We start from the raw sequence: 12,074 nt of genomic DNA, 5'->3' as shown, positions 1-12,074 counted from the left end.
GAGGCAGTTGCCCGTTCCAGGGGTTTGTCACTTCACAGTCCTTCTTACACCACCACCCCCTCCTCCCCCCCCCCCCCCCGCCCAATCCGCCCTCACTGCTGATGAGAGAAACACCTGGAGGCTGTGTTGGGGGAGGCTACTGAGGGGGGGGGGGGGGGGGGGGGGGGGAATCACATGACTGAAGCCCTCAAAGCCCGCCCCCTCTCCTCCAGCAGTCATGGAGATGTAGTCATAATTAACTGCAGGGTTGGCGGATGACAACCGCCCGACTCAGTCGAGGAAGACTTTTAATGTCCTAATTGTAATCTAATTAGGGTCTGCGGAGCCATAGTGTTATGCCTTCCTATTAGATAAACCCCTCCACACATACACACCTCTTGTCAGGCTCCCCGCCCCTCTCTCCTTGTTTCGTTCCCTACAACTGCACACTGCCAGGGTAGACCACTCAGGAAACAAGGCCTGGGCAATAGTCCAATACTGATGTTTGATACGTTCCCTCCGTTGTCATTTATCAATTAATTTAAACAAGGTTTGACTGTAGCTTTCACCACCCATGCCATCTCAAGGGAATGAGCACGTCCAAGGCTCAAAGCTCTTACTGTGACTGCAATGGTCACAGTTAACCACTAGAGGGAGAGGGGACAACTGTTTTTTTTTAAAGTCTTATTTTGGAGTAAGTTGTTTGCTGAAGTGAGGAGCTATCCCTTTGTTAGTTTTTCCAAAGCTGTGTATAAGCTCCATCAGAGAGAGAGAGAGAGAGAGAGAGAGAGAGAGAGAGAGAGGGAGAGAGAGAGGGAGGGAGGGAGAGAGGGAGAGAGAGAGCGAGGGAGAGAGAGCGAGAGCTGGAAAGAAAGTAATTGTCTTGGGAAGGTGGGAAGAGGGAGAACTTACAGTAAACCCTGTGGTATTGATTCATCTCAGTACCTCCCACCATTTCAATGTGTTCTTTCTTTCTTCCTTTCCTTTCCTTTGCTTTCTCTTCTTTCATTTGTTCCTTCTGTTATTATTTCTTATTTTCTTATTATTTGTTGCTTTTTCCCCCACTTTCTTTATCTTTCCCTCGCGCTGTCTTACCACGTTGCCATCAAACTCGCAATCTCTTCCTTTGAACTCGGTAGTATCTCTCTATCTCTCCCTCTTTCTCCCGCTGTTTCGCTCCTTCTTTCTGTTTCTTTCTAATCTTGTTTTCTGTAAAGTGCTGGCATTGATGGTAAATGGGTTGTGAGTGGAGCTCTATAATTGCTCCACTGGCTACTGAGTGTCCTCCTCAGAGAGTGTTACCTTGCAAATCCCGAGGGTCCCAGACTAACACGCACACACATTCACACACTCACACACACACAAAGACAGAGACAAACAGACACCCACACGGGAACCCATGGAAGCACACTCGAAGGCATGCGCACACACTCCCCAGTGAGACGCCATAGTGGCGTTCCCGCGCATGCGCAGGGACACCCCTAGGGAGAAGACCTGGGTACCCCCCCCCCCCCCAGACATACACCCACATGTTATCCTCTACGTATAGCTTCATAGCTCTCAAGGTGTGAGCAGTATGACACAGAGGTTGATTGGAGTGAAAAGGGATCATACATTTGCTCCGGCACTGTGTTTTAATGGAGGAGCAATGAGGTGCTTTCGACATGCTGATGAAGTGATGTTAATTACCAAGGGCTTCTGATGAGTGTGTGATTACATAGACAGGGGGGAAAAATGCAGGTTAAGCGTGAAACAGCAGAACAAATTCCGTTGAACATCTTCAATTAAAGAAAAAATTAAGAGTCTGGGTTCAAATTCGATTTGAATTGGGGCCTTGGGTAACTAATAATATCATAATGCTTGAGAACTTCCTCTCTCGTCAAAAGGGATTTGCGTTGGATAGAAAACAGAAAATGTCTTCCATGTGCTAACAGTGAATTGTGTTAATTGCTGTTCCTTTGTTTCTGAGTATGAAATTGCAATTGTTGACTATGAATTTGTGAAATTGTTTACAATGTGTTGGTAAGGATTGTGATGTTAATAATTGTTCTAACTGTCAGCTTCTTTGTTTGGCATAAATTATTCAGAAATGTTGAATGTTTTGACTCCATTGCTATTACTGCTATTATGTTCCGATATCTATTATAAGTTATCAAGTGCACAAACGTAATTATATTATTTCTAAATTATTCATAAATATGTTTAACTCATAAAAAACAACCATTTAAACCAAAGGTAACTAGAATGCAGAGTCTAACCTTTCTAAACCAATCCACAAAATTATACTACTACTACAGGTCTTCATGCAAACCTAAAGTTCATAACTTGCTAAACGTTTGCCATGTTTCCCTTTTTCTAACCTTTTAACCTTTCAACTTCCAGATTTTTAACCTCTTGAATCTGTCTTTTCCAAATTCTTTAAAGGGAACTTTGATAATGAGCGCCTGGCTATTGCTAGACAAAGAATCCCATACCGACTTGGTCGGGTAGTTGACGAGTGGCTACTCGACAAAGGTAATAAAACCCCTTTAACACCACTAATGATCTTAACCAGTTAACCCAGTTAACCTTATCTCTGGAGGAGGTGCAGGGCCACACAACAAAGGTGAATGTGATTGGCTGAAGCGTGCTTCGCTTAATATACAAAACACCCAATCGGGGGAATTCTCTCTAGTTCCATGGCCAACTGGTAGAGCACAACAAGTTGGTCGTGGGAGCTCAACGTTAACCTCAATCCATTCTTTTGAATGATTGTGTTCCCCAACAATTGGCTATTCTTGTCGATTGAAAGTAATGAAATTCTTATCTGGTTACGGAAATCCATTAGCGCTAATTGAATTGAAAGATCTATCTCCTATGCAAAATAAGAGCACAAGGATGCCAGTGGTTTTAGAAGTTCCTACACGTTCCAAGACAATGGCTTAGAACAGCCAATCCACAAGGGGAACTAGTCCAAGAGCACCTTGATACCATGGGCCTGCATCTCATCAGAGTTCTAACTCCCCAATAACCTCAACATAACCCCCCCCTTCCCCTCCCCTGTAACCTGGCAAACTGTAATTAGACAACCTATTGCTTCACTTTCTGCTTCTATTGCTGTGTCTGTTGTTTGTTGTTGTGAATTTCCATTAATTATGATGATTATATACAATTAATTACCTAAAGTGACAGCTTTAGAAGAAAACAGTTGGCAGTTTGACGGTTGTGGAGAAAAGTTTAACTTGAAAGTCATTAAAAGTTAAAGGGACTATAGAATATTTTGAATTTCCTTTTCATAAAAGTGTAGTATGGTTGTTTTGGCTACATTCCACCTGAAAAAACTAGTTTCAGATAACGGTTCGGACAAAATCCCAATGCAAAGAGACGATTCTTTAACCCTTTGAGTGCCAAACGTCCCGACCTCCTTGTCTTTGGACTTTTTGTTTTGTGTTTGCGCTGCTGAAGGTGGTTGATTCTGGTCTGGCCTTCTGTCTTTCCTTCCCTCCTTTCATCCCACCCCTCTGGCTACATGCTTATATACCTCTACCATGACACCGCATGAAGCTGTGCCTGTCAAAGCTGCCTTACTGTAAATAATTGAACTGTCACGAATCGCTGGGCCCGTTCCAGAAACGTGGCCTCAGCGAATCTGCACAGATTAGGATGAATTAAGCAAGAAGGTTTTCAAATTTATCAGTGAATTATGAGTCTGGAACACGACCCAAATACCATGGACAGCCGACATCTCATGGCTAGTTTAATTGTGTCTTTAAAGCAATGAGGCTACACTGAAGTTTAAATGTTGTTGATACGTTCAATAAGAGCCTCAGTGTACTGAATTAATAACCGTTTATAGCATTAGCTCTGATTAGGCTAGGGGTGTATTGTCTTTGAAAAGCTATTGATATTGATCATGCATGCAAGAAAACTTAGAATACATTTTATATTTCAACTAAGTGCTAAATTAAGTATTTATATGACACTCAAATTAAATAGATTGAGCATTAAGAGTTTGCATGTTTATTTCATCAGAACAAAATTACAGTTACCCTAAGTATTCCTTTCATCATATAAGAAGTCAAATCCTTTTTTATTATACATAAAGAACTCTGTCATACGTAGAGTAGTAGCACTTAATCATAAGCACTGTGGCACATGGCAAATTATGCAATAGATCAACCGAATATGACTTATTCATTAATATGACTGAGAATGTGCATGTGGATCTAGATTTGAATGGATCGACAACATAGTGGGACAGAATCATTTAACAGGATTAATTGAACATTTACTATGATTGAAGATACAGTACCTACCTAGCTTCCAGACGAGAGTATTGAGATAGTTGCCAAATACCAGTAACAAGCCATCCAAAGTGTGATGGAGAGAGAGTTTAGGATATCGGTTCACTGTGTACCTAGTGGTGCTAATCATAAACAGAGCCAAAGGAAGAGGAGGACGAGAGATAAGGCAGTCGACATGACATTTCTCGGGCTCAAAGGGTTAAAGCTTGTTTGTTGCTTCGATACAGAAGCAGAGAGAGCAATTAAGACCTCCCACCCACCCCCCCCCCCCCCCCACCTAAGCAGAATCTAACCACCTAACAGCAAACCAAACCTCACTCACACTAACTCCTGAGGGCTGTCTCCCCCCCGCCCCCGCCCCCGCCCCCCCCCCCCCCGTACACGTTTCCCCTTCATTCGTTTCCATGGAGGGACAGTGAGTTCTTGCCTTAAGACCAAGGTGATTTTACAGTGATCTGTTTATCCCTCTGGGAGGGGGAAGACTAGGAAGCCCTCAGTTCTAACCTTGTTATAAACATGTCTAACATTTCAGCACAATTGGAGCTTAGCATAAATGTCTCCGGAAAAAGAAATGAAGATGAATAAACAGCTAACTAAGTGCAATTCCCCCTTTTTAAACAGTGATGCCAGACAACCCCCTCCCCTGTCTCCTTCCCCAAAACACAAAAACTCAGAGGGTTAAAACGAAGAACAAAAAAGCTCAACTCCAAATTGAACCTTTGAATCTTTTGAACGCTTATTTGAGCGTGAGTTACAAGAACAAGAAGGTCCCTTTAGCCTTTACTGTTGCGTCATTTTAAGCATTAGCACTGAAGGTTTTGGGAATGACCACACGTGTTGTAAATCCTACAGTATGCTCTATGCCATTAACTATGTTAAAAGTGCGCATCCAAGTCTGTGTTATGAATGAGTGAACTGTGGAAATGTACGCTGATAGTGTTACAGTGCCACAGATAACTTTCTGTTGCTTCCGTGCTCTTGACCAGAGTGATACGTGTAACATCTGCCCAGGGGTCTCCTCCCAATGCCGGATTAGGGTCAGTGGTCACTTCTTTTGAATCTGCAGAGTCAGTGAGAGCCACTGAGAGTTGAGCCACAGACAGTCGTTACATGGCATTTGCCCTTGGGTAGCTAGAATCCCTCAGTTGCGTTCCGGTAAGTAGAACAAGATTTTTTTTACGTGACGTACATGTCGACACAAAGGTACTGTAGATGGCCCACATTTACCTAACACGTCTATCCCAACAAACTTTACAGTACCTCAAAGAACATCCTATCGCAGGGCTATGCCGAGGGATAGCCTGCAGGTGTGCATACCATTTCTCCCCTCCAGACTTTGAGTCAAATTGGAGTGAACATCTCAAGCCCTCTCAGCGCCTGGCACCGCAAATCCAAAATGGCAGCTGTTACAGGGGCCTAACGGAGGGGAAAAACACGAGTCCCAAAAGTTTGCGACAGCTCAATCCGAACCAAAGTCGCTCAGATGTGGCCTCCTTTCCTTTCCTCGCCTCTTTCTTTCGCCTCGCTGCTCATCCATTGGACCCAAATCCCCTCATCTGTTTTCCACCCTGCCCAACCCATGCCTCTTCTTTGTCTCTCGCTCTCTCGTCTTTCTCACACTTGCCAGTTTTTTCCCTCCAGAACATGGCGACGCGTACAAGCGATGACGGTGCAGCCTCTTTCTTCAGAGAGAGAAAAGAATGGGGAAACAGCTTCCTAATCTGGGCGGGGAAAACTGGGATAGAATAGTGGAGATTACAAATAACCAGTGAGAATCCATTTTCCCTTGTTCTCTTCCGGAACCAGTAAACATTCTGGCTTTTCAATGATAAAGTGTCTTTACTTCCTGGTCATCTCCCAATTTATCAGCAACCAGAATTGATATCAAACCAAGCTGTGAAATGGAAGGAAGGAAGGTTGACTTTTTGAGAATAGGATCGATTCCTTTACCTTAGGGAGAAGTTCAATTCTGTAGAGACGTCAACAGCTCAAGGAAACCACCCAGGAGTTAGTTTTAGGTACGCTAGACTAGGGAGCAAAAGAGGAATCGAGGAAGGAGAGGAAGGAAAGAACACAAGGCCTCTGGGAACAGGCAGCAAGCCACCCAGCCAGTGAGCAGGGTTTAATGTTCAGTGCTTAATGGGCTGATTCGAGCCTCCCTTTTCCCTAATGGAGAGCGATCGAGTCCTCCCACTCGATACAGAGCCTGGGTCCCAATCGACTTACGGTGGCTGGGACGCCGCCCAGAACGGGCCAGGCATGAGCCGGACTTTATTGCACAGATATCTCACATCAACACCCACCCACACTGGAGCCTGGTTCATCATTGCCCTCTACGAAGCAGCCCATGAAGAGAATATCTGACTTTTATCTGCCTTCATTCATTTTTTGGGAGACTAGCGAGTCAATTTGTGGACTGTGGCAGCTCATGATCACCTGCAAAAAAAGTGGCTGCAAAACCCAGGGCCAGATCCCCTAGACCGACACTGAACTTGACCATGTTATTTCATGGTTCCTGTTCCGTTAAACGGCCTGGAACAGCTTCGTCACAGCTGGATTGAGAGAAGGAAACGAAAGAAAAGCCACCCTCGACCGCTGTTTTTTTTCTTTTTTTTTTCTCTAGATCTACAGATGTACGCCAGCAGAGAGATAGCTACAACTAGCTACAGAACCACTATTCGGATCTCTTCAGTGGTCATCCCGGTGTATCTTTCTCTCTGTCTAAGTCCTCCTACCAGACCCCACCCCTCTCCATCCCACCTCCCCCAACCCCTCCCTGACACTGAGCTACCCCTCCCTTCAACGTCACGGTACATTTTATATCCTCGCCTTCTTTGCCAAACGCGGTTCGTTTGTAGCATTTCCAAAAATGGCTTCTTTTTTTTCGGAGGAGTGAAAAAAAAGCGAGCCTAAATGCGCTTAATGAGCAAAAAAAGCCACGCGTGGGGAGAAGATATCTTCTACCCACGGTGTGATCAACTTTCGCTCTCTCCAGCTTTTTCCATCCCTCTCGCTCCCTCTCTCTCCTGTCTCCTGTGCAGACTTTTCTGGAACAGTGGCTCTGATGTTAACCAACAGAGATATGATAAGAGCATAACCAAACAAATACAGGCCCTGGGTGTAAATGTCCTCATGTCCAATCCATCAAGGAGTGACGACATGTGGACCAGTGGGAGTGAAAGAGAGCGGGGGTCCACTTCACACTGGCTTGAAATCCGACTCGGATTCACTTTCCACTGGAGGGCCATTAGGTCCAGAACATCCAGACTACTCCCACCAGCACCATGGCTGCTTCCTCCCCAAATCGGACACTCAGAGGGGGGGGTCAGCTCTGCGAGCGCCTCCCCTCCACCACGGAGGTCGCTCAAGCTGCTCTCATTACCTCGGCCTCAGACGGGCAATCTGTGCATTAGCAAGCCGAGCGTAGCCCCTAGCCCGGCTCACTCGCCATCTCTGCAGGCTTCACCAGTAATTACCGTCCCTGCATCTCAGCCGGCCCACTCTCCCTCTCTTCTTTTGTCTCTCTCCCTTTCTCTCCCCCTCTCTCTCTCTCCCTCACTCTCTCTCATGCTCTCTCTCTCTCTCTGCGAAGAACCAAGGAGTTAGATGCAAGAATGTATATCCACTACGCCCCTGTGAACAATTCTCTACAAGTCACAGGAGAGTGGAGCAGTGATACAGTGTGCTAGAGCAGGTTTCCAAAGGCAACCCTGGTTCCGCCTGTGTGATTGCAAGCCAGGCTGTTAGTACGATTAGTCTGTATAAAGACCTTGGAGAAGAGGGGGAGGAGGGACGCTTAAGGTACGCCTGACTCACCGGCGTTTCATAACTCCTACATGCGCTTTGCACTCGACTGCGTTCTTCCTCTCTGTGTCTATGATTCCCTCCTCCATTGTCCTCTCCCTACGCTCGTCTTCTCCTTCTCCACTCTTCTCCACCGGTCCCTCTCTCGTCCCCTTCTCCTCCCTCTCCTCTCCCCCCCCCCCCCCCCTCTGCTCTGTTCTCGGCATCGTCTCAACCTTTCCTTACCGACCGTGGGACGCGCTCTCCTCGCGCCGGTGTCTTCCCCGAGCCGTACTTCATCACCACCCCCTCCCCCCCCCCCCCCCGTCATCCAAAATGTCCCAAGTCTCCCTCCATCCCTGCCCCAGCCCCACCCCTCCACCCCCCGAGTCCCCGTCATCCTCTCCTTTTCCTGAGAATCCAAAGAGGCCACGTGGCTCCTATGCCGCTGTCTCCGTCGATGCCGCTCAACCCACAGTGGAGATGTGTTCTGGAAACAAATGGCAGACAAAACAAAGTGTTTTTTGTTGTTGTTTTTTTTCCTTTCTTTTAATGAGGGGGCGTTTGTCTATCTCGTTTCCCAGCCCCAGCGGTATTGATTATGTGTCTGCCTGTGAGACTGTGGCCATTCCACTGCACATTTGATATTTCAAAATCCCCCCCCCCCCTTTTCCCTCTCCTCCAACCCAACCTCCCCCCCCCACACACACACACCACCCCCCCCCCATCCCCCCCCCCCCCCCCCCGCGCTCCCATCTGGTGCTCAAGCAAGGGGCTGCTTGCCACAGCCACTCTCCTCCTCGCCGCTGCCTTCGGTCGGAAAGTTGACTGATGAAACGGCGGCCGCCGCGGGGGGAGAGAACCAGGTCATCAGCCTCCTGAGCCCCCTCTCCTGAGTGACTTGGTGAAGCTACAAGTGATTGCCACCCCATAATGCTCTGAGAAACCTCTGCCCCCCTTTTCCGCTCCCCTATTTTTTACCTAGATGCCCCATTTAAGGAGCAAGGAATCGCTCATCGCCGCTCTGATCCTTTTCTCACTCCCCCAGCCCCCTCCCCCCTCCGACACAGCCGAGCGACTGAGACTAAGATATTCTTCGCTGTGGTACGGGTGACACATATAGGGCTGTGTGCGCAGTCGTGTGTCAGGGGGGGTGGACCGTCGCCGTCAAAAAGCTCAGAAGGCGAGCTTTCGGCACCACAGGGATTTACATGTTAGAGTACATGACAACACGCTAAGCTATCTGTTAGCCCGTCTGTGCCGCATCTCTTCGCTCTCCCTCCCTCCTCCATGGCTCGCCGTCGCTTCTCCCTCTTTATCTCGCTTTCGCTCTCGGTCTTCCGAGCGTGTTCACACCACCGCTATTCTTATCCCGGTTGCTAGCTTGCTGGCGAACTGGCGCTGGCCCGCTGGATCTGCCTGCCGCTCATGGACAGTGTGTGAACGGCTCCCACAAGGGTTCGAACAAGGAGCATCCGTGCGATGCCAACAGGGGGCGACACAAAAGGAGCTGAAACCACCGAATGAAAACGGCGCTGTAGCCTAGATTCGAATGAAAGATAGAGGAGAGGACAGGAGGAGAGAATGGGGGATGTAGGCTGAGAGAGCGCGGTTGACAGAAAAAGAACTACAGCAAGTTAGAAAGGGAGGGTTCCACTCGATGAGGGACAGACAGAAAAAGAGACGCAGTCAAAAAAGAAAAAAAGTTAAGCAGAGAAGTGAGAAAGTGAGATTCTGAAAAAAAAAAAAAAAGTGAAAGCGGGGAAAGGACACGCTAAGTGGAGAGACGGGAAAGAAGCAGAGCGGGAGAGAGAAAGAGACTCCCAATCGCCTATAAGCACCACAGTGTTCCAGCGAGCAGAGACGTCCATCACTCCTGGGCGAGGGCCGAAGTTAATTAGGAGAGTGTGTCGTCCTCAATGGCTCTTTTAATGAGCAACTCTGGATGACACCTTTCGACTGTGAAACCTGGTCCTGCAGCCTTGGGCCCAAGCCTCTGGCCATTAAGTGCCCATCATCATGAGGACCTGGAGAGACAGAGACGCCACCACCGGCACCCCGACCCAAATTGATCCAATAAAGCCTCATCAGGCAGTCCCGCCGGTGTCTGCCGCACACACACACACATGCATGCAGCCCACTTCGGCAGTAGATACACACAGATGCAAATATACATGCCCACACACTCGAGAATCCACACAGCAAACACAAACACGCAAGCAAACAAACAATCCGAAAGGCCACCTCTAACAAGTTGGTAGAGGTCATCTCACTGACACATTTCAAACACCTTACATAAGTTATTACGTACGCGCACACACACACACACACACGCACACACACGTACGCACACACACCCTTGCTCAAATGGGCTCGCCTGTATGCGGCTCTGTCATATTAAGCTGTCTGATTGCTTGTCAAGCGGAGATCTCATCCCTAGGTTTTTTTTTCTCCTTCTCCTCCTCCCCTTGCCCCCAGCCTCCCCCTCTCCTTTCCACCCCCCCCCTCCTCCCTCCCCCCTCCCCCTTCCCATCTACCAAATTGCCTCTAAAGCCACATGTCAGTTTTGATTTGACCCGGCAGGCCCCCAAAACAATCACTTCATCAGCCTCCCGTTACTCTCACCCCGATCACACACACACACACACACACACACACACACACACACACATACACACATACACACACACACACTGATTCCCTCATCTACCCCAGAGGGCACCTTTTCCTTCTGGATGCTGTCAAGTGAAGACACAGGAACTTTTTTACGTGTTTACTAATGCTGTGTGGAAGCTGAGGAACCCTAAAAAATACACGCATATTTGTTCTCAATTGACGTGTGCAATTGCCTTCTCCTATCAGGGCTCACGATACCTTAGCTGCTTCCTTCCAGCCTTCTCTCGCTCAGCTTGTCAGCTTCTCGTTCACAGCTTCCCTGCCCGTGCGACACTTTGAACCGAGCGCAGAGGAAGTGATGGTTCGCTTCCATTTCTGAGGCTGTCGGCATCGGTTGTCCGTCTGTCATTCTACTTTGCACCCAACAATCCCACCGGTGCTGTATCGTTATTGTACAGAAGTCAAGTATCACCTTTTACTGTAAAAAAGACAATTCCATGGAGGTCTTCCACACACAGAAACAGTTCTCCTCATGAAACCAGAGATCCTATTGGCTTAGATGGCCCCCAGTACCATAATCAGATAGGGAGATGGTACCCAGGCAAACAGACAGTGTCTATCCGGGACCCCAGCACCATGGAAACAGGAGAACCCCCTGGGCTGACGCGAGTCCATCCTCTGGTCAAGGGCATCGAAGAGACAATACCATCTCGCAGAGAGTCGATGGGAGAGAGTGTATGAGAGAGTCACATGCAGTCGATGTGTGCGTGAGGGTGCCCGCATGCTCGTGTTGTACTCTGTTTTCATTGCTGATGTCTGTCCCTGAACAAAAAGCCATCTCCTGCTCCTTCCCTCCTTATGTCGCGATCGCTTCGAAAACAAAACATGGCCGACAAGGTAATGGAAGAGGAGAGAGCTATTATGTCAACAGTGCATATGCCATGCATGAAGTCTGATCATTAAGAAAGCAGGGACTTGTAACTATTTCTCCCGGGCTTCAGATAGACCTAATGATTTAAGGACACCACGACGTGTGTAATGGACTGTCTCAATGGGGTGTTTATCGCTGAACCACCGCACACGCACGTACGCTTGTCCTTGCTCATACTGTACAGTGCACACACGCAAAGGGCCCGCACATCCTCAGACAAACTGATGAGCAGACACACACCAGCGGATTAAGAAGATCCACATCTCCGCTCGCTAAATTGAAATGAATGGGAGCCATTTTCCCCCTGATGGTGTGGAGTCTGCCGGCTACTTTCCGCAGACAATAGAGCGATGTCAATACACGACTTAGGGTGCCCTCTTAGGATCACCTTACACACACACACACACACATAGCATCCCTTTCACACAGACACACACACACTCACATACTGCCAACGAGAGATTGATTAATCCATAAAAAAA

The 12,074-nt window shown here is 47.8% G+C and overlaps 1 protein-coding gene across 1 annotated transcript in view; it reads left to right on the top strand.

Moving 5' to 3' along the window:
* nrxn2b (neurexin 2b) overlaps positions 1 to 12,074 on the top strand; it is a 437,850-nt gene that overhangs the window by 407,820 nt on the left and 17,956 nt on the right. Inside the window, exon 19 of the mRNA XM_067261168.1 lies at positions 2,404 to 2,493. Coding sequence (XP_067117269.1) covers positions 2,404 to 2,493 — 90 coding nt within the window. The remainder of the gene's footprint in view (positions 1 to 2,403; positions 2,494 to 12,074) is intronic.

The sequence above is a fragment of the Osmerus mordax genome, chromosome 23 (assembly GCF_038355195.1).
Source record: "Osmerus mordax isolate fOsmMor3 chromosome 23, fOsmMor3.pri, whole genome shotgun sequence".
In the NCBI taxonomy this organism is placed as follows: Eukaryota; Metazoa; Chordata; class Actinopteri; order Osmeriformes; family Osmeridae; genus Osmerus; species Osmerus mordax.
The sequence above is the reverse complement of the archived record's forward strand: the minus strand, read 5'-3'. Positions and strand labels throughout refer to the sequence as shown.